The sequence below is a fragment of the Brachyhypopomus gauderio genome, chromosome 16 (assembly GCF_052324685.1).
Source record: "Brachyhypopomus gauderio isolate BG-103 chromosome 16, BGAUD_0.2, whole genome shotgun sequence".
In the NCBI taxonomy this organism is placed as follows: Eukaryota; Metazoa; Chordata; class Actinopteri; order Gymnotiformes; family Hypopomidae; genus Brachyhypopomus; species Brachyhypopomus gauderio.
Window position 1 is genome coordinate 15,764,342 of NC_135226.1, and position 23,600 is coordinate 15,787,941.

At 41.8% G+C, this 23,600-nt stretch overlaps 1 protein-coding gene across 4 annotated transcripts; it reads right to left on the reverse strand.

The window, feature by feature from the left end:
• Nucleotides 1–6,795: 6,795 nt before the first annotated feature.
• On the reverse strand, nucleotides 6,796–23,541 carry cuedc1b (CUE domain containing 1b). 4 transcript variants are annotated; one of them, XM_076976217.1, is made up of 11 exons: nucleotides 23,309–23,541; nucleotides 14,168–14,834; nucleotides 13,219–13,346; nucleotides 12,588–12,714; nucleotides 12,188–12,419; nucleotides 11,513–11,575; nucleotides 11,258–11,347; nucleotides 11,060–11,153; nucleotides 10,727–10,785; nucleotides 10,233–10,302; nucleotides 6,796–9,542 (listed from the first exon to the last, which is right to left on the reverse strand). In XM_076976217.1, coding segments are annotated over exons 2-11 (1,191 nt in total). In that variant the 5' UTR covers nucleotides 14,495–14,834; nucleotides 23,309–23,541; the 3' UTR covers nucleotides 6,796–9,541. The 4 variants fall into 4 exon arrangements, with proteins under 4 accessions (XP_076832332.1, XP_076832334.1, XP_076832333.1 ...); XM_076976219.1 differs by lacking the exon at nucleotides 23,309–23,541 and adding an exon at nucleotides 17,565–17,767; XM_076976218.1 differs by lacking the exon at nucleotides 23,309–23,541 and adding an exon at nucleotides 16,235–16,442.
• Between the last annotated feature and the right edge of the window lie 59 nt (nucleotides 23,542–23,600).

Here is a 23,600-nt window from a genome sequence, read left to right on the forward strand (position 1 = left end):
AGGACCAACACTAACATGTAAAACAATCCATTGGATGATAGTCCAAAACCAGGACATTTCCTTACTTTAAAAAAACCCGGAACATGAAATACGAACATGTCCCGGGAAACACGGACGTTTGGTCACCCTATATATACATATATCACTTCACAGTTTCTACAAATCCTTGAACACTCCAAAGAAACAAACCAGTTACTCCCTACTTCAGTGGGCATAAAACAGTTAATACAAGGTCAGCCAACAATCCATTGTTAAGACAACAAGAATTCCTTTGGTGCCAACTCATCCTGCAAATACAACTGTGGCCAAGATTATACTTAAAACACCTCAGAATCCTCCAGGATGATCCAGAGACCACAACCATTTTAAAGGATCCTCCAATAATCTTCTACAGAAGAGACAAAAACAAATACATGCTCGTCAAATGCAACATAAATAACCATACAGACACGGACGTAATTTGGGGGGGGGACATGTCTTTTGAAATCAAAATTACGTCCATGCATACAGATAACTGTGGTACTGTAGCCTGCAAACTCGCTACACAGTAACTACAATAACTAGCACGAGAAGACCAATGGTTATAATCTATCCCTCTTCCTGCACTATGGGATTGACTGTATTATTGCAAGAGGTGAAGCGAACTTTGCGCTGGACATCCAAAAGACGACTTGCTGACCATTTATGTTGAACACTCTCAGACCATCAGATATGTTTTATTTCCAGAGGAAAGGCAGTTTAATACTAATGGACCCTGCATTAACAATTATCCGTTTGCATTGCCAGCTGTTGCTAAATATAAATATATTAGCTGTTGCTAATATAAGCTGGTTCCACATTTTTTCAGAAGCAATTTATACAGCTGAGGAAGGAATTCTGTGCAATAAGTCCAATTTCTCTTAAAACACTGTGCACATCACTACAATGTTGACTCTCCCTACATCTTTTACTACAGTTCACTTCAGTTACTCAACTGGAATCTTCAGATGTATGCATGCTTATAAAAATGTAATTAGATCACACACCCAGTACATCACTGGAGAACACATGCACTATTCACCAAAAGTGTAAGGGATATTTGGCTTTCGTGTGAAATTGATGATGCAAAACATAAAATGTCCACACTACAGTGATATTATATTTAAGTAGAAGCATGCAATGGTGATTCTCATTTCAAGCAATGTATTAAAACAAAAGCAAACTGGTGGGTTTACACCAAAAAACAATGTCAGTGTCTGAATAACTTGTCATGTGCCCTTGAGCATCAATACCAGCTTGACAACGATGTCTCATGCTGTTCACAAGTTGACATATTGTCTTCGAGGCACGGCATCTCACTTTTCTTGAAGGACGGCCCTCATGTCATTGAGGTTCTCGGGTCTGGAGGTCTGGAGAAAATGCCGGCCACTCCATCTGAGGTTCCCCAGTCTCTAGCAGCCGTTCCTTAATGATGCAAACTTGATGAACTGGATCATGAAGTGCATGTTGTTCGTACAGAGGCACAACGACTGGATTAATGATGTTATTCAAGTAGTAAGGGCTTGTCACAAAGTGTAGGGCAGTTCTGTATTCACTGGACACATCTGCCCATACTGTAAAGCCACCATCACCACCAAAGGCTCATCTGGTGACAACAGTGGCTGATGCACAGCACTCTCCTTGATGCCTCCAACATTGTTGGTGCCTGATGATGTGGTCAGGTACTCTTGTAGGTCGTTTAGCACCAGTGCTGGGTAAGTTACTTTAAAAATGTAATTCATTACAGTTACAAGTTACCTTGTTTAAAATGTAATTGTAGTGTAACTTTTCCGATTACTTTTAAAAAGTAATGTAACTAATTACTTTCGGATTACTTTTTGATTACTTTAAGGTTTAAATGAGTATTGACCCATGATCAATATTTAATTTTTGAGAACTGACAGTGTGAACCTTAAAAGAGTACTAAGCTGAGAGGGAATTGCTGACAGGCAATCACAGGAGGTCCACAAGAAGAGATACCTGCACCAGGCATGTGAGATTCTCAGACTTCCATCATCGGGCCATACTCTTTTCTGCTCTTCCACCAGGCTCTACCATTTTCAGTTTGCAGACTAAAACAAGCAGGTTCAGAAACCACTTATTTCCCACAGCGGTCACCTTATTGAACTCTTCCCAAAGACCATTCTTTCCTTCCCCTCTATCCATACCTTACAATCCACACATCTGTACAGAGTTCCTCTTCAATTCACATCTGTATAGCCCTATCTATAGGATAGGATAATTTGTATATTATCTGTATGATTCCAACTGTATTTATCACATTTATTTATACCATGCTATTTTTCTTTGCCCTGTGCATTGTAATGCCATAACTACATTACACACACATGCATTTCCCTAGGTAATTTATCTACTCTGCACATAGTAACCATCTTTACATACCCTAGCTGTAAATAACTGCATTTTATCTCTAAATACCGCATTCTATAGATTCTGCACATGTTGCACTTGATTAGATACCAAACTGCATTTCATTACTTCATACAAATTTAATTTAAATGTATTGCTTGTCGAACGGTAGGTCTAAGATAGGGCCAAATGAAACCAATTGGGTAGGCTAGGTCGTGTCAGACATCGACAAACGTTTTTCCAACACCAAACAGTCATAAATATTCATTTGATACCGTCTGTCATTGTCTATAATAGTCACTTATTATTCCAACGAATACCTGTTTAGGACTTTAAACAGTTAATTTGGTTAGCCTGTAAATCAAGCTAGCATGCTAAAGGACGAACACATTCAACTGAATGGTAGTTGCTAGCCCAGCAGGTAGCTAACTATGGAAACCACAGTGTTTGACGGTCAGCGTACCCTGCTGTTAGCTCGCTTACAACCTCAATAGTGGTTGCCTTCTGAGCGGAAATAAACCTCCAAACTCCGAAATTTACACAAAGGCTTGGCATAATCACAAATAGTTGCCGATAGTGGCACATGGTTCACATTTATTGACAACACGTAGCGAAAATAAATGCTCCTTAAATTCCCAGCGCTTCAAGGCACCTGTCATTATTGCTGCTTGAGCTGACACTGAACCGCTTGCTGTTCCAGCACCAGGGTTGCCAGGTCCTACAAAAATAGCCCAAAAACCCGCACCCCGCGACCCCAGAATTTTTACCCGCGGCAGGATTTTCAAACAAGCCCAATTTGGCGTGAAAACCGCGAACCTGGCAACTCTGTCCAGCACAGAAACAAGCGGGAAACAGCGATATAGGGCGCAAAGCAATAAAAAAATCGTTAAATATTTCGCAAAGGTTTTTGTTTATATTTTTGAAATGTAACTAAAATTGTAATTCTTAATATTTCCAGAAGTAACTGTAACTGAATTACATATTTTCTCATGGTAAATGTAATGAATTACAGTTACACTTTTTTGTAATTAAATTACATAATAATAATAATAATAATAATACATTTTATTTCATAGGCGCCTTTCTGACACTCAAGGACACCTTACAGACAACACAGCAATAAATAAGAGAACAAACAATTTAAAACAGTTAAAGCTATAATACAACAGAAGCAAATTCACACTTACATTATGACATTTGGCAGACCAATCAGATGTTATAGGCTATCCTAAACAGGTAAGTTTTAAGTGAGGATTTGAATTGATTAAGAGAGCTTATGTTCCGTAGATCAGATGGCAGAGAATTCCAAAGTTGCGGAGCAGAGCGACTAAAAGCTCTGCTCCCCATGGTGGCAAGACGGGCAGAGGGTATTGTAAGGTGTATAGATGAGGAAGATCTGAGAGAGCAAGAGGGAGTGGCAACAGTGAGAAGATTAGAAAGATAGATTGGAGCAAGATTATGAATGGCCTTGAAAGTGAGAAGAAGGATTTTGTAATCTATGCGAAACTTGACCGGGAGCCAATGAAGCTGTAACAGAACAGGAGTGATATGGTGGAAAAAAGGAGTTCTGGTGATGATACGGGCAGCAGAGTTTTGAACCAGTTGAAGCTTATTGAGAGATTTGTGTGGAAGACCAAAAAGAAGAGAGTTACAATAATCTAAACGGGAAGTGACGAGACTATGAACAAGAATGGCAGTGGCATGTGGAGTAAGAGATGGGCGGAGACGACTGATATTTCGTAGGTGAAAGTAGGCAGACCGGGTAATGTTATTGATATGGGATTGGAAAGATAGGGTAGTGTCGAGGATGACACCCAAACTCTTTACCAGAGTTGAGGGGACAACAGAAGAATTGTCAATATTAATAGACAGACTGTTGGTTTTGGATAATGTTGTTTTAGTGCCAACGAGGAGAACCTCGGTTTTATCACTGTTTAATTTTAGGAAATTGGCAGAGAACCAGGATTTTATGTCTGTTAAACAATCAGTAAGGGAGGTGAGTGAGATGTTGAGAGTGGGTTTACAGGAGAAATAGAGCTGGGTGTCATCCGCATAACAGTGGAAGCTAATGTGGTGTCTACGAAAAATATGGCCAAGGGGAAAAAGGTAAATGATAAAAAGAAGGGGCCCCAAGACGGAGCCCTGAGGCACACCTGAAGCAACAGGAGATGGCTGAGATGTAAATGATTTTAGTTGAATAAACTGTGTGCGACAGGAGAGATATGATTTGAACCAACTTAGGGGAGTCTGAGTGATGCCAATGGAAGAAAGTCTATTGAGGAGGGTGGTGTGACAGATGGTGTCAAATGCTGCACTTAGGTCTAGTAGGATAAGGATGGAGAGTGAGCCGGAGTCAGCTGCCATAAGGAGGTCATTGGTGACTTTTATCATGGCAGTTTCTGTGCTATGGAAAGGGCGGAAACCAGATTGGAACTGTTCATACAGGTTGTTATATGATAAGTAAGTATGTAGTTGAGATGCTACTATTTTTTCTAAAATTTTGGAAATGAAGGGTAGATTAGAAATTGGTCGTAGATTATTGAAATTAGTTGGATCTGCACCAGGTTTTTTAGAATCGGAGTTATTACTGCAGTTTTTAAAGAGGCAGGAACAGTTCCAGTGGAAAGAGAGGAGTGGACAATGGAAGAAATTATAGGAACCAGTGAGGGAAGACAGGATTTTACTAGTACTGAGGGGATGGGGTCTAACTGGCAGGTAGATGGCTTAAGCTTCCGGATAATGTCTGAGATTTCGGAGATGGAAGGAAGATGAAAGAGAGAGAAAGAAAGTGCAGGAGGAGAGAAATCAGAGGTAAACCTGGAAGTTGATTGTGAACCAAGATGATGGTGAATTTTACAGATTTTTTCATTGAAATATGACATTAGTGAGTTACAAAAATCAACTGAATGCAGATGAGATGGAAGAGAGTCCGGGGCTTGAGTAATTCTTTTGTACAGTGAAAATAATGACTTAGAATTACCTTCATTTGAATGGATTATGTCAGTGTAATAACTAGATTTACTTTGTGAAATACAGTCCTTATAATGTAGCATATGATCTTTATACATGTCTTTATGAACAGAAAGTCCAGTTCTCTTTTGGAGCCGCTCAAGTTGCCGCCCTTTGGCCTTCATGAGCCGGAGTTCGGGTGTAAACCAGGGGGCTGAACGGGAAAATGATACGGATTTAGTTTTAAGTGGAGCCAGAGAGTCTAGTACAGAGTGGAGCCCAGTATTGTAGTGTGGTACCAGGTCATCAAGAGTGGTTAGATTATGATTGTCCATTGTGGAGTTAATGCTGGAGGAGAGAGAATCCAAATTGATGTCCTTAATATTGCGGAAAGAGATGAGACGAGGGGATTTAATAATAGGCAGTGTGAGACAAACATTAATTGAGAGGAGAAAATGGTCAGATATGGGGAGTTCATCAGCAGTACTGTCTAAGGGAGATAATCCTGAGCAGCAGATTAAATCCAGGATATGACCCTTACAGTGAGTAGGAAAATTGATGTACTGCTGAAGTCCAAAGCCCTCAATACAATTCGTAAAGTCTTTGGTAAGAGGGTTATTAATATTGTCCATATGAATATTAAAATCACCCAGCACAATGTTATTTGGTGAAAGAGCAGACAGTTGTGCGAGCAAAGTGGCAAAGTCATTTAAAAATTCTCTGTTTGGTTTTGGTGGATGGTAGATAACAGTAATGATGATGACATAACGTCGTTACATGTAATTCGTTACTCCAGTCCCCAACACTGTTTAACACACAGAGCACCCTGATGTAAATGGTTTCGAATGGTCTGACATGACACTTGGGTGCATGGATCTGTGTGGCATTCATCATTTAGTTCTTAAAATACCAATTCTAATTGACCCATGAAATGTACTGGTTGATTCATCAGTTGAACACCTGTTGTGAATTTTGCCATTAAGCTCTGTTAGAGAACAGCAAGTTGTGCAAAAAGTCTGAAACACTGAACTGTTGGACATGTGGAATCATAAGATCAGAGGTCACATCAAGTTCACTCGTAAAGGTTAGAGTGCATCTTCTGAAATTTCACCCGAAAATCAAATATCCCTAACTGTGAGTAGTGTATTGACTTTGGCTATGCACATTTGGTTATATTTTTATATGCAAGTACAGATGTATGTCTGTGTACACATATTACAAGTTTGAGTGGCTTATCAAGTGGTAGAAAATGTCTCAAAATGCAAAAAATTGCATTGATCAGAAATGGTGCTGTACATTTCTTCAGAATTTTCATCACTTGGCCCCAGTGACAGTAGACATGTTCCCAAGTGACTCTACTAAGTAAAACATTACTGGAAAAAACTTATGAAAAAATCAATTTTGTTTTTGTTGATTAACATGAAACAGCTCATGAAATAAGTTGAGATCACAACAAAACAATGTATAACAATTTTATTACTTATTTCAATAACTAATAAACATCTCTGGATTGTAAGAAAAGTTTGGATTTGGACTTAGGGTTGATAGTATGACTGGTTATAGAACCTTCACCATCATTGGTGGGGGTAGACAGTCTTTATCCAAAGAGAGAGAAAAAAATATTTCTTAAAACAAAATCCAGTAATCCAAAAATGTGTTTCACGAGTCAATTTCCTAACATGACTAACTTTAAGAAAATATTAAAACAAACTGATAAAAGGTGAAAATGATTTTTTTTACTTAATGGTTACTACATTCCACAGATCATTACATCACTCAATGCTGCACACAGTAAACTTTCCCCACCACGTACAATGAATTTAACCTACCTTGACCCTTCGTAAAGAGCACTGATATAAGTAGACTTTGGAGAAAATTTAGGTATTCATTCAAGAACATGCTAAAATGAAGTGACGTGACCATACCAGAGAAGCAGTCCTTGAATACATTATACTATCTTTATGTTGTATAAAAAATGTTTTTGGTTAGAATTCTAGTTTTTATTGCATTACAAGAAACACATTTGAGTGTGCTACATGACCCTTTCTTCTCTTCTGTTCCTAGCTTTCCATTTATGTTGTGCTTGTACCAAATATCTAAATGAGAGCAATTTCCCTGAGAGGTTAAATGTGCTAGTATGAACAGGCCAGGTGGGAGACCAACTAATGCACATAAAACTAATGCCATTTGCTAATGTTTTATGAATTTAGTCACATGGTGAGGAAAAGGCTTACAAACAATAAATCTCATATCAAGTTCAAATAAGGGACTAAGAAATGTTGGACAAGCTACTGCCTTTATAAATACATCATCGGTTTATACTCCCTATAAAGAATTCATTTTTCTTACCTCATCTCATGTTTTCAAATACGTTGTCAACGTCACCATAGCAGCTATGTGTAGCATCATATTTCATTATTGCCCCTCATCCCCTGGGCATGGTCTTACATTACAGATTTCTACACAAGTACACCAGTGATTCACTCCAAACGCTGACCATAACAGAACACTGAAAGTCAGCGCTTTCCAACACACCTGACTCAATTAAGCTCGTCATTACCAAAATCAGCAGTGATGGAATACATAATGCACTGTACAGTCAACCCCCCTCCCATGACTTGAGGTGAAATTTGTTATCTAGAACTAATATAATGGTGGAATAAAGGTGCATTATTTGACTACCACCGTTTCAAACATTCATTAACATTAAAATGTGGCCTGTGCACACACTATGTAAAGATCCTTCAAAAAGTAAAAAAAATATTGCTAATTCACTGAATCAAATATTGCATTAATGGCACAAAAAACCGACAAATGAATGTAATCCCCATGCTTTGGCACACGTATTGTTCACAGGGAATAACGGGCAGGGAGTAACCAGGTAATGACGATAAAAGAACGCTAAGCCCCCAGTATGCTAGCACCACACTGACCCCACTCTAAACCCAACAGTCCAGGAGGCCACATTCCAGAAGATTTCTTCCTGTACAGAAAATTCATGATGTTTGAAGAAGCAATTAAAATAATCCCATTTGATCCAGCCTAACAGAAACAATACATTAAACAGACAATGAAAGCATCATTCAAACTGCTGTGTACCAAATGTACTGACATAATTCTGATAACCCAGACCCAGAATTTATTTATGTTTAACTGGCATAAAATTGTTATTGTCAAAACAATACTGGCATGGCCATTTCAACTGGCATTCTCTCAAAAACTAGAAAAGAACTGCAGCATTACAACACAAACAGATATGGCAGTGTGTGTAGAGGGAAACATTTTCTCACACATCATCGTGCTTGCCAACGTTTGTGTAAAGACCATCAGAAAAGTAATTTTGGCATTAAGGATTCTTTAAAACACTTAACTATAGACAACGCCTCAACTGGCTACTCTAGAGGACGCGTAGGTAGGCGGGAAAAGCTGGTACGTAGCCTCCTTGGGTAAGAGAGGATCTGAACAGACTGTACGGAATGCTCATTCTCTTGTACTGATTTAGTGTAGAGGCATGACATCAATGTGGTTTGTGCCCTTTATTCTAGCCAGAGAGAACATGGGTTCTGCTCTTCAGAAAATGCATTTAGAAAGACCTTCTAGTGATACTGTAGTAAGAAGTGATAAAATAACCAGGTCTGGCCATTGAGTAAATAAATTTCATGTACTTAAAAGGGATGAATCTTTGGGGCAGGTTAGAAAAAAATTCGTATTAATGTTCTGAAAGTTACAACTGTTAAACTGTAAAAATTAGTATGTTAAACAGACTTCTAATATGTATCTATGTACTTTTTTCCAAATGATAACAAGGCAAACACTGCTCAAACCATAAATAATTAGGGGAAAATATATCTAAAGTAAATATTAGTTATCAAACAAAAACTAGTATAAATTGAGAATTTCTCATTATACAAGCATTCTCAGAAGGAAAAAAATATATATCAAGGCATACTGTTTCTTCATCTCTACATATGAAACCATATATTAACAAATAGTTATAGTACAGTTTTAATACAATTCAGATAACAATAATGGCGGGTGTGTTACAATGCTGCTTCAGACTGACAGGTTCCTTCCTGTGTGGATGACTGTTGTGGAGGGTGTGGTTCACTAACAAGGGGCGAATGCACACGGCCCCAGCAATACCTGCCATGGATCATTCTGATGTCACCATGGGAACCGTACACACACCAGATGACACAAGGGATCTGAAATGCAACAAAGAGCACATTTTAAGCAACTTCTGAGACTTTCAATCATGTTCCTGGCAAATCTGGGCTTCTACCTTAATGTAGCTAACTTGGCAGAGCTGACGATGGGCACCAAGGTTGTCCAATATTTGCAAAACAATTTTACCGTATCGCAATAAGCAAGTAATTTCAAACTAGTTTCATAATCAGGACAATAAATTCAGTGTACTTGTACACTTCAGTGTAATGTTGTAGGACAGCAATCTGTAAAGATTATATCATGTCAACATTGGCCAAAATCTTGTGTAAAGCACTTCACGAGAGACTAAGGTTGTACTTAGAGAAAACTACAGTGCCGTTCAGTATTAATCTGTATTCTTAATAGCATTATGTGAGTGTATCCGTTTGCTTTGCTATTGTTTATCTCTGTATCTGTTTACAGGCCCTTAGTTATCTCTGCAGATGTTCCTGTATGTGACCCGTGCCGTTTGTTTGCGGGTTTCTGTGGACCGCATATACTTTCAGTTTGCTGTACTGGAACAGACCTAACCTACTACTAGTTGCTAGATACTTTGTGCAGAGAAACCCACAAGGTCATTTATTATTAGTCTTAAATTACATTTGGTGGTTGTAATCAAAAAGCACTTCTCAGTAGACAATCCCGGAGATCCCCTGGGCCATGTGCTCGACTCGGCGGTAAAAACTCACCATGAAAGAGCCTCCTTCTGGGGTCGTTCCTCCTCTTGAGTGGCCAGCCTTCTGAGCTGACTCTCCTCTTCTAAAACAGACACAAATATCCCCATCACGCCGCTGCCATCTTCCCCGTACTGCTGAAGGGAACACCTCCATCCCCTACAGCACTCCTGTACCCGCACCTCAAGTTTTTGGCTTTCACCATCTTATTAGTCTTTAAATAGTTTACTTGGCCTTATATATTGTGAAGTGGGGCATATAAAGGCTTGCTTCCAAAACTAAAAGAGTGTTTAGGCTTGACAACTTGGTGCAAAGCAACAAACTCTACATCTGTGCTGCAGTGGCTCCTGTTGACCAGTGAGTCACTCCGGTTACTTGTGATCCACTGCAAGTGGACTAGGTGATTGGCGAAACATTGGCCCTATAAGCTTCTCTGGCAAAGCAGCTCACCAGGCTTGATGTCCTGTGCACGAGATGCCAGAGACACTCAACAGTACGCTTGTTCTTACCACATGGGTTTCCGTCTACATCGTCCAGGAGATTAGCTGTGGAGTTTGCAGTGCCCAGTCTGAGTTTGTGGTTAAGGTAAATGACAGTGTAGCTGTCTAAATCTACTTTTAAATCCACCTGGACTGTTTACAGTATCACAGAATACAGTATATTCATTTGCACTTAAATGAAATTTAGAAAAATGACAGAAGGCTAATGTTGGCAGTATTAAAACCCATTGCCACATTATACATAACAGTAGTTGGTTATGCATTCGTTAGTTAGGGGATTACTGGCCCACAATTGCCATGACATCCACAGCCAGCACAGAAAATCCAGTGCTTGAAGGATACGAGTGATGCTTCAGAAGCAGTTTTCTTTTGGACTTTCTTCGTTTCGTCTTTTCTGAAAACCCTTTGGCGATTTCAAACAACTTCTTTCTGGTTGCTACACAGAGGAAAGAGCACTTTAAACTCGAAAGGGTTCGTGCTGTACTTTAGGAACTGAGAGATAACAATCCGTGTAACATCAGGTGCTCAAAGAGCTCTCACATTTTCCCATGTGCTTGAGTTTGTCTCTGAATAGTGCATCATCGGACACTGCGGTGCACACCTCCATAGTTCCAGGAGTGTAGTGGTCACCTGGGCAACACATGCATTGGTGTTAAAATTGCTCATGGTTCCCAAAATCTATGGCATTGAGTCACCAAAAAAATATCACAGAACATCCATCGTAATATTGCTCACCGTGACCAGGTATATGCAATTGTATACGCCACATGCTCAGTGCAGGTGGGAGATATTTACCTGTGGAGTTGGTAGCTGATGAATGACTTGACCTGGATTTCTTTGACTCGTATTTCAGGCGATCTAAAGCCGACAAGATGGACAAGAAAAAGAATCTTAACATGGAATATTGAATATTGAAAACTGGAACAGCACTAAAAAACACAAGTGACAGATTAAGGCAGCATTGACATGCAAGTCTGCAAAGGTTTCATGCCGACCTTCAGCTTCCTCAGTAGACACCAACTCCATGTTGGATCGCTCGGAATTTCAGTTTCACTGGTCATAATTTGACATGCGGTGTGACACACGCCACGAACCGCAAATGCCACAAACGGACGACCATTGAGTGGCTGGATGGGGGATTTCTAACATCATGATTTGATTTTCCAAAATTCACACGTCTTACTAGCGGTTCCTTTTGCAAAGTGGACAAATGTGTACGGTCCACATGTTCCCAGCCATGTGGACATCCAGATTTCTTTCCCCCAAATGAGCAGCTTTCTTTTTGATGCACAAATGTGCCAAACTTTACTGTAATGAGTCCTTACAGAGGCAAGCATGCCTGTATGAGGTTGCCTTTCAAGCATTGTGAGTACATGTGTTATGTCGTTCAGGCCCAATGAGTGTGTGCGTATGTGTGTGTGTATGCAGGTGTGTGTGTGTGTGTGTGTGTGTGTGTGTACCCGTGCACACCTCGTTCAAGCGCGATGAGGAACTCGCGGTTACGCTGTAGCTCCTTCATGAACTCCTCGTTCTGCAGGAACAGGGCGATTCTCTCGTCCTCCAGGTACTGCCTGAGCTTGCGCTCCTGCTCGGAGGCCCCGGCGGGCGCCTCTCCCGGGGCACACGAGGCCTGCTGACGTGCAGGAGGAATGGTGGAGGGAGTGGAGGAAGAAGAGGCAGAGGAGACACCTCCCTGTGAGCTCTGAGGGAGACAGAAGATAGGGGGAGGGAGGGAGAGGGTGTAAATAAATGTATAGAACAATGAATAAAGCAGAAATGGTAGTTAAATAAAAATTATGAAAGTTATTCCATCATAATAATAATAAATAAAAAATTTTTTGACATGATTCAGAAATTTCCACTTCCACACCTGGATACTGTCTAACTGCTGGGGCAAGATTCTCAGGAAGTCATCAGGCAAATTGCCAAGCAACGGTGGGTTCCAGTTCCTGTAACTCCGGGTCTGCCGGGGTCCTGTAGGGGGCGGGGCTTCAAACCTGCAACATTTTGTTCATGTGATTCATAGCTGGCTTTAAAATTATATTACTAAAACTATATAGTAATACACAAGGAATCCCCTGCATATTAATATATCATCATATATTCTATTGAATGATATGATGCATTACTAATGTTAATCAATTCTCATTCCTGCATGTCTCACACTGTAGCATTTTTACTTGGAGATGAACAGTATGAGATCGTCATCAGGCCCTGAGACACCCATGATCCCCTCTGCAGACTCACCCTAACATGCAATGTCATTTATCAACACTAGGTGGCATCAGAAGAAAAACTGAAAATATGCATTTTGCTGGTCTTGGTATGCTTGTTACAAATACATCCAGATGTAAAGAAATGAGCAAATCCACAATTCAATCCTACAATCTAAAATCTATTTAGGAATAAAGCACTTAACAGGATGTGAAAACTTCCCCTACAGATTTCATATTATTGGAGGGAACTAAATGAATCCTTTTTGTTTGGTTTTTCTTTTTTACCGTGGGGGAGGAGTAGGGGGTGCGTTGGGATATTTCCTGTCATATATGTGCATGTCGTAGGTGGGCGGAGAGTAAACTGGCGGTGGTTCCTCATCTGAGCTGTCGGGCTCAAGGGTTCTCTCCAGAATCTGATGTGGGTGAGAGGACAATACAAAGTGCACATGCATAAGAGATTAGCCTTCAGAATTCTCAAATACCCCCCCCCCCCCCCCCGCCAAAGAACACACGCATATCCTGCTTTTTACTAGATTTTCTAGATCACATCATCAAAGGCAACCGTCAAATCATCTTATGTAACTATACACCTACAAGGTTTTACTGTGGGTTGTACCTTTACATTCAGACAAAAGAACACGAAAGAGTACAGAGAACAAACTTGGACAGGGCACACAACTTTTTTTCCCCCTCATCATCCAAAAAAATAAAAATTCTAGACCGGGCAGCAATCAGTGAAGCCCTGCTGTACGAACACGGTGCATACTGTGCTACGTGATGGACCGAGACGCCACGTGTGTCTGCACAGGGCTGTGACAGAGCAGGATAACGCTGCCCAGAGCGTGGAGACGGAGGCGTGGCCAAGCACGAGTGAAAATGGGGCTCGTCATGGGAGTGCAGCTTCTCAACAGGCGCAGACACGTGGAAGGGGAACGTGGCGGCTTGAGCAAGCGTCGGTCGTAATCGCGCCGGGTTTCGTAGAACGCTAAAGATCAGTTCATAGAAAACACCCACGGAACAACAAACTGGAATGTATGAGGTTGATCAAGATTCTCACGGGATGGGAGAAAGCTTGTTTGCATATTGCTGCCTTTTGGGATATCGGTACTGAAAAAGCCAGTGTTATAATGATTAACAAATGAACGTCTTAGTCTAGCGATGGGTGGACATTGTCTAAGTCTACCACAGCCCAGGGCTGCATTAAAGCCGTGAATGGAGCGGAGCAGTACGCTACCTCTGGAGGGATGCTGTCATCCGAATCCGAGCTGTCATCCGATCCGTGGCCCTCGATGCTCATCTGCAGGAGCTGGTCGATGGTGGCGTCCACGGCTCCGTTGTTGGAACGCAGCACGCACTCGATTACCTCGTAGTCCATGCTGGGAAACATGGTCTTAAAGTCCTCCATGGCCTGGTTGAACTCTAGCCGCCGCACCTGCCGATTGGGCCGGCTGTTGTTGAGCTCCCCCGCCCCCTCCCCGCCCCCTCCCGCCCCTGTCCCGCCCCCTCCCCCTCCCCCGCGAGAGCCGCCATTACTGCTGCTCCGCCGGAACAGGCTGGTCATCCTACAGAGGCCTGTATCCCGTCCGATCGGCTACGCCAACCCAGAAAAGCGATGGCGCCAAGACGACCACAACTCCCGCCGTAGGTTCACTCGTGTCCACTCGGACTGGTGTCGGTGCGCGCAGGCCTGTCAAGCCCCAATTACTCGTTCATCACTGCGGAGTTCTGGTAGTCCGCTGGGCCAAGAGGAGGGCTTTTCTCCTCCTTTTCTGCTTCTGCAGCTGCATCCAGTATTAACAATCACAGTGTGACCGCAGACAAGAAGTATGCAATCCAACGGTTTGTAGCCTAAGACTCCAGATACTGCAGACAGCTTGTGACGTCCATCAGTTCCGCTGGAGCTATGAATGAACACAGAAGGAAAAACGACACTGATGACCAAGAAGAAACCAGAAGGCATACCAGAAATAAGCTTCGTCAACCTAACAAATTTTTTTGGTCTCTCTCCAGCTAGTCTATAGACTATGCTAGAACGTGTTATGTCTGATGACATCCACAGTGATATAAGCAGATGGAAATGGTAAAGGAAAATAACTTTTAATTAATTATTTAACTAAATTGACCCCTACAAAGCAGCATGAGAAATTTAGGAATTCAAAATATTTTCTATGACTGGTCACTCTATGACTTTCTGAAATACAGGTTAACTGTTACAGTTGAGATGCAATTTAAAATCCTTTCGTCCCCAATTTACTTGAATGTTTTCAATTTCCAAATCAGACGATTGTGATTTGTATAAATAGCTTTACATTTTAAATTATTACAACAAACAAAAAATAAACTAAAATGTTTATTACATTAATAAATCAAGACTGAAACCTGAGTGGCTTCAATAAAAATTATGCCCCGTTTGTTCAAGACCATGTTAACACACATCAGATATCAGAATGTAAGGATGTTAAAAACAACACAATCTAGAGCGCCTGAAGTCACAGACGTCTGATGTCTGAAACGCACATGTTGTAGAGCTGTTTTGCAATCCTTGCTATGGTTACTACCCATATTCAACCAACTGCAGTCTGAGGCAAAGTAGCTACACCGAACATCAGCAGTGTATGTGCCCTAATGCCCCACACGAATGTGTGCCCTAATGCCCCACACGAATGTGTGCCCTAATGCCCCACACTAATGTGTGCCCTAATGCCCCACACTAATGTGGCCTAATGCCCCACACTAATGTGGCCTAATGCCTCATCACGTCATCTTATTTCACACGTAGTCAATTTATGCTTGCGATAAATATTTAAATTATTAGAACATTCAAAGTTACTAAGAAGTTACTATAACAAAAAAAGATGAACCCGTTAATTGATCTTTGGTGAACACACACTACTCAATATGTGTAATACCTGTATATCAAAATCACTATTACGGGACATGGCGATGCTCATCAAAGAAGATTTATCTGAGGTTACAGATTATCAATTGGCCTAATATGTGTGAGTGAAAGTCGTCCGTTTACTTCTGAACAGGAGGAATGTGTGTATGTGGAATAGTGCTGTAGATGCAAGCAGTCTGTGATTTAGAAGGTCTGCAGATACACTTGCTGTTTGAGAGAGATTTCTGTTCAGTAGATTATATCCAAAACTAACGAGCCATGTTAGATGTTTTTTCCCCCCACGCTCACGATACACAAGTTAGTTTAGAAGATAGCATTCTACGTTCTTGGACACATAAATACAGAAACATGTTAGCACCCGAAAGGCAGCCATTACAAACAGACCAGGACGTATAGCTTTACCTTCTCGTCTGCTCCTCTAATGACAGAAAATCTACTTCGGCACTTACTGTGGCCACCAGAGTCTAGACGCCCGTATCTTCTTGTTACTGGAATTTCGAAATAGGAATTCTAAAAATGTCAGAGACTATAAAGGTTCGCTGTAACTTTCCTGTGATGTTCTGTGCACTTGGTCTGAGCCACATCAACACCCCCCTCACCCCACCACCAGTGCTGGGTAGAGAAGTCCCTGCTCTGGGGAAACAATGCACCCAACCGAGACTAAGCCCCGCCCACATGGCACTGCCAGGGCCCGGTGCACTTTGCCAAGCTCTCGTTGGCATGGAGACATTTTATGATGTAAACAGGATGCTTTATGCAAAATGAGAATATGTAGACTGTAATTCTGGAGCTGCTTCCTAAGGTTGGAACTGTGAGGCAATCTGCAGTCGAGTTATTCCGGAATCAAAAGGTATTGTCTGGATGCCTTTTTAAGCTGAAAGGGCTCCGATTTGCATCTAATTAATCATTCTGTTTGGGCACCATGATGCCTTGACAACACACTGAGATGCCTTTAGAAAAAGAGACCGCCAAAACAAAAGTCTCGGGGAAGAAAGGATGAACTATTTGTCAATTACTGATTTATTTTCGTTGGGAGTGGAAAAAAAAGCAGAGTCTAACTAATTCAGGGGTTATTTAACCATCATTTTGTACACATAAAGTAGCGACTCAGGGCACCGGCATGGAAATCTATGCATGGCTCTTAGTAAATGACACTACTAAAAAGGAAACCCTGTCATAACCCATCATGCTATTAGGCTTGGTTTCAAATTTCAATAACATCTTTTTCTCATTATGAAGATCTAAATTCCTGTTTCTCAGGCAGAATGCAGCCAGTGTTTCTAGCCAGGGTAAAAACAGAGAAGGATTTATATATGTCCCAACAAAAGCTGGATTTACATGCGGCCTCTTCCTTTATATTTTTGTGTTCCCTTTTAAAACAAATATGTAGGCCCGAGCACCCTGTCTCTACAGGACATTACAGCAAGGGAACTCAGCAGAAATGGACTCATGCTTCACTTCCCCTGGAAACAGGAAATAGGAAACAGGATGCCACAAGCATACGAAAATGTGGAACGACTTGCAATACATGCACATAACGCGCTCAAAGGGACAACATTTATATCTGCCTCATATCAGCATGCAACAGCACACAATGCTACACCACATCACCTATTACACAGAAGCTAAGCCCGCCAGTAGCACACTAGCATAATAAAATAAAATCTTGTTTCAAAGTTCCACACGAGAGTGGTCCGACGTTAAATATCAACTAAAAACAATAAACGAATACCTTATGACAGTGCTGGAGGACCCAGAGATTCACCGCACCGTGGTGGCGCATTCATTCAGCATAGTTATTTCCACAACACTAACATTAATCTGCCTTTCAGTCCCGCTATATTTAGCGGTAGGATCCAGATCTTGTTGTCGAACGCTGGCGTGGCAACAGGAAAGAGGGAGCTCGTGTTCCCTTCAGAGGAGGGCTCCACATTCAATGAGTCACAAAGCCACAGTGCTGCAGTCTTTCCACCCGAGCTCTGATTACAAACCTAGGGGACCTATAGTTGAAAACAAGGCTGCTGCTTCAAATGGGCTGAGACTAGGAATACCTCTATTAAAGTTACAAGCACACGGCTACTGAATTTGGCCCAACTAGGCAGCTTCCCTACCTAGCAATGCATTCCCAATCATCATCAAAATGGAAGCAACTATCCTCTTAAAGAAAAAAAAAGTGTTTCTTTCCCCCTAATACAAATCAGTAACTTGGAGATAGACAGAAGAGCCTGGAGAACCAAATTACACTGATTAAGTGATTAGCAGTGTGATTGCATTGGCTGGTAATGCTTCCTGCCTTAAACCACATTTATAGCTGTAATGATACCAGTGTTCAGAAAGGGTGTGATGTTAGCAGAAATAAGCAGGGATCAGAATTTCATAAGCCAGTTCAAAACAAAAAAAAATACAAAAAGGGATGTTCTTCAACTAAAACATTTAAGTCTTTGTTATAGCTCTAAAACTGTAACTGTATCCATGTTGTATTTTCTAAAATGATCAAGTTTGGAAATGAAGCTGGAGAGAAATGCAATGCCCATTTTTACTGGTGATGACAGCCGCCTTCTAGAAGGGCTTCCTGTTTTGGAAGACAGACCCTTTTAAATTGGTCATGTGATGTAAACTGGGCATTTAGGGTTTCCAGTGCACATTATTATTTCCATTTCACAGGTCACTCCGAAGCTTAAAATGCTTCTAGCATACATTTTAAAGACTAAAAAACCTGCTTCTTTGATACATATACTGCCCAAAGTGACCAGTGCCCAGTTACCCAAAGGGCCTGGCGATAAAGTCACTTTCGGGTAACTAGAACATGCAGCTTCAGTCACTACAAGTATAAGTGAAGATGAAACAGATCTTAGAGAGTTGAGTCAGTAGTAGACGCCTGAGCGCTGGAAGAATGTCTCGCCTGCTCTAGGGCTTTGGAGGAGACCATTTCCAGCAGGACAGATTGTTTGGAATCTGGAGTACATTGCTTGGAAGGAATACAACAAACCAGTAACAACATAATGCTCTCAAGACTGCAGCCATCATGAATTATAGAAGAAATGTCCAGTGAACGTGGCCGCAATTGCATTTGGCTATTTAATATGGAGAGATACATGACCATGTCCACGATTAAATGCAGCACTCCTCGATCCACAGTACATGTCTGCCTTCTAATCCAGCTTTTAAAACACCTATACTAAGTACTGTGCGTTCTTAATGGCTCCTATGACCTGCTTAAGAGCAAAAATGTGGCTTGTTCACAGAGTTCTGAGTACTGGGATTGACTGGGAGGACTGGAAACATTGATTTCCACATCCCCTACACTAAACAAACAGTGTAGACGTCAACAGCTGGGCAGCTATCTGATATATTCAAAATACACAAAGGATAAGAATTTTGTTTTAAAAAAACTGAGATACACATTTAGTTATCTTGCTGCTCAAAATCACTCCATATCTATTTAAAAACAATTGACGTAAGTCATAAGACACTAGCTCTTTTATTATGGATGTAACTGGATCAGTAAATCCTGGTGTCTTCATTTCAAGGTGATGACTCAACATCATCAGTTTTGCAATGCTAAATCATAACTGATTACGTACACAGTTGCTTTTGCCAAAATCAAAATTTCTTTTAATAAAAATCTGTTATAAGAGATCATCTGTCTACAGCTGGAAACGGTGTGTTGGTGGACACCGTTTGAGAAGGACATCGGAGAAACAGAGGAGAAGCATTCAAGTTAGCTTTTAGTGTCTAGATGGGACAGAGCGTAAAATAATCCAGAATTGTATCAAAATAATCTAATTTTGGTGAAAGTAATGATTTAATGTGCCGATTTCCACCCCCCCCAAAAAAACTCGAATCAAACTATGAGGTCACCCCTTCTGTGCAAAGTAAAATAACCTTGTGATGTCTCTACATGTGATGAATAAGTATCTAGAGAATTGTCAATATCGCTGTGGCTAATCTCTCTTCATACTTTCTATCGTCACTGTAGAGAAATCCAGATCCATTGTAGGATGTGAATTACGGGAAAGTGTGGGGGTGGGAGGGATGTTGGGAGAGGAATCATATCCTGTCTTCATGCTGGCAGTGGGCCATCAGACAACCAGATGTTGCACTACTTAAACACCATAATTTACACAAGCGGACAAGGAGATCATCTGTGCCAGCACCACCCCGAAAACACACGTTTGTTTTTCAAGAGATTTCTAGAGTACCGAGAGCGCATGATTGGCAGGATGTTTTGTTTCAGTTCATCTTTCATCTAAAGTGCAGAAACAGAAGGTCACGATCAATATGCCTTTGTCTACATCTTAGAGAGCTGCCTCCTATTTCTCATTAATGGGCTACAAAGTGGGACTGTGTAATTGAACTAGAGTGGCTTAGCCGAACTTGCCTAAAAAAAAAGTGCCTATTCACTCTAGAGGAATCCACTTTACTCATTAGCCAAAATCTCAAGGTCATCCATGAGGGGATTAAAAAAATAGGCTAAATAAAATCAGACCAGCATGGTTGCACATGGCTGCCGTTTCAGCCCAAACAAATATCCCAATCACAATATGAATCTCAGAGGAACAAAAAGATGCCACATTAGAAATTATTCTGGGCCCCGGACATGGATATCTCCGGATCTCCTTTCACGTGAACATTAATCCCGTGGTCCTCGTGCCACGTCCCATTTGCACTCGTCACTGAGGTTTCAGATCGTCCCATCAGCCCTTGTGGCTGGGGGCGGAGCACCTCACCTGCTCCGTAGGAAACAGGCCCCAGCTCAGCTTGTTTGGACAGTCGACAAAGACAAAACAGGCAGCAAGGTCTGCTTTCATGGTCTTGAACAAAGGAATTATCAACATATCATAAACCAATCGCCACTTAATAGAGGAACCAGCATCTACTCCAGGGCAAGAACAAAAGCTTCACTGGGCTACGTTACCTGCTCAGTGCAAACACGTTCTACACATCAGGACAGGAATGGCTAAGGGAATTCACACTATAGTGTTATATTTACAGAATGGAAAAGCAAAAGGGCAAACCCAAAATATATATTTAAAAATCTTGTCATAAGTTTGATTTTGAAATCATAGAATTGAGAAAATTCTCACATAGAATAGAGAAAAATGACAAAGAAAGTGGCGACTGAGCCAGACAGCCTTGTGTTTCTAGCAGAACGCACGCATGTGGAGAGACGCACAGCGTATTGATCAAAAACAGCACAGCAGAAAGACAAGAGGACAAGAAGAAACAGACATACAAGGGAAATCCATTTGTGCATGCTGCCAAGTGATGAAAATGTCGATCTTCTCTTGAACAACTCTGATGAATCTGTACTAGTTCATTTATATGAAAATGGCGAGACGGAGCATGAGGAGTGTGTTCAAAACCGCCGGCGACGTCCTGCTGCCCTTCGGATCCACCGAGACCAGTGAAAGGGTGTGAGAACGAGAGCAGCCCGACGCCCCAGAACGTGGCCGTTTGCTAAACGCATGCCAACCCGGGGGGGACGACGACACTCTGAGGACTTGGAAAGCCCCCCTCTGCCCCGCTCTAGCCCGCACGTTTCCCGACGCTCGGCACGCCGAGCAGGCCGGCCCGCTGCGACGCCTTGGCGTCCGGACAACAGCTAACTGACTGCGAGAAACCAGACCTAAGATGGTGTCTAATCAATCACCCAGTCTGGGGAAGCTTGGCTGCACACGCTCGTTGATTCTGAAGGCCGGCTGTTCACGTGGAGAGCGGAGAAGCCTCCCTGGGATGCCCTTAAAAGCAGGAGGAGAACACAGCCACAGACGCAGAACTAAAACCCATGATTTGAATATCAAAAGGTTTGAGGCTTAATATTTATTATATTTGTTTAGTGAGAAGCAGGACAGAGGTATACAAAAGATTTAGGTCAAGACAACACAGTGCAACTCTGAGTGGCAATATGGCCTATTAAAGTGGAAAGTTTGACCTGCTGTTCAAAGATTTCAGGAACAAACAACCACCATTGTGTCTGTAGAGGAGGGAAATGCATAAAGAGGTACAAAGGAGTAGTGAAACCGATGAGTCAATAGAGTTGGAAAAGAGACCGTGAGATTAGACACTGAGACAGACCCACAGTCCCACTGTTATGATTATTACGTAATATGAAGGTCAGCAGCAAATAAAATAATGACCCAGAGTTCGATTTCACATCAGCCTGAAATGTGGGTTTTCCACACCATTCAAACACCAATCACACTTCGATGAATCACTTCAAAATTAATCTGCCACACGGTCTATTAAACTAAACAAAAATGACACTTGATGTCTGTTTGGTACTAAAGGAGACACGCAAGAGAAGTAAATAAGACACTTCAAAATGGCTCAGCTTAGCAGGGGTGGACTGAGGTTCAGATCTCAGCTGCGTCCGACAACGTGACTCGCCATGCTGTCACGGAGAAGAAGGTACAATAGTGTCCCTCTCTCCTTTCCCGTTTGTGCAATGTGCATTGTGCCCGGGAGAGCTGAGTGCATATTCTTTTCCAGAAACTCCAATAAAGCCAGCAGTACACTGGGGGTATACAAAAGTAATAAGAAGAAAACAGAAAAAAAGCAAACCATTATTAGGTGAATAAGGACTTTATGCATCTCCTGTTTTCGGTGCATCAGAGATGTTGACCCAGTCGTCTACCACGTGTTCTAGCAGATGCAGTCACGCGGATGGAATGGCTTGTGAACGGATGCCATAGGTTCAGAAACCTTCTTGGAGGTCTCAAGTCCAGCACAGGGGGTCAGTGGCCATATACAATTCAACAGCCTTTAAAATGGGGAGGGGTACCAGCTGTCTTTAAGATCTCCTTCAACCGCACTGCACTTCAAATAAATAAAACAAATAAATACTACAATGCCGAATGCAACAAATACCAAAACATTTAAGCCATCGCACGTGCAGCTTAATTCGTTGTTTCCTTTTGTACTTTGTTTTTTGTTATATGCGTCGTGTTCACTGTGACCAAGTTATTATGAAGCTGGTGTGTTCTCAATGCACACAATCACTGCACGGATAACTGGTCATACACAACAACCTGTCCGAGCACACGGTCGTTTCTCAGCGTCCAAGATGAAAGGAAACGGTGCAGGTTCAGGATTAATGTTCTTTTGATCTTCTCAACGTGACCAACGCCGCTCACATACAAAACCAGCACTTTTTAACAAGAAACCAGAATGCATGGGCGAAGCGCGGAGAGAGTCTCGGAGATGTAGTTAATTAATGAGCTTAATTAAGTGACCAAACGTCATTAAACGTTCGTACGCCTGGATGAAGTGGGTTTTGCACGGAGAGGCCGCACCAGCGGTTCGCCACAATACACCACGAGATGGACTAGCTCAAATGTGTGTTTGTTTTGTCTTGATATTCTAATGTTTGCTGATATGGTTATAGATTAGGCATTTAATTGTTTTGTGTTAATAATTACAGAAAGCAACGAAGTGCTGTAAGTAAGAATGAGGATACAAAACAAGGGTACTTACCCCGGGGGAGGGGGCAGCTGGCGGCCGGAGAGCGTCGTTTTCTGTTGGTTTTAATGTCCGCTGGGCTAAATAGTGCTCGTTTGCTTTACCTGGACGGATTCGGACGTTGGCATGGATTATTTTAAATGTAGGATAACATGGACAACGTGAACGTGTGGCTTCGTTTGCCTGTATTACGGTGAGGTACCGTCATTGCGTTGTGTAGTGGACGAATGGAGGAGGTGGAAGGGGGTCTGTCACGCTATGAGAGGAACAAAGAAGCAGCCCGCCCCCTAGTGGACAAACACAGGAA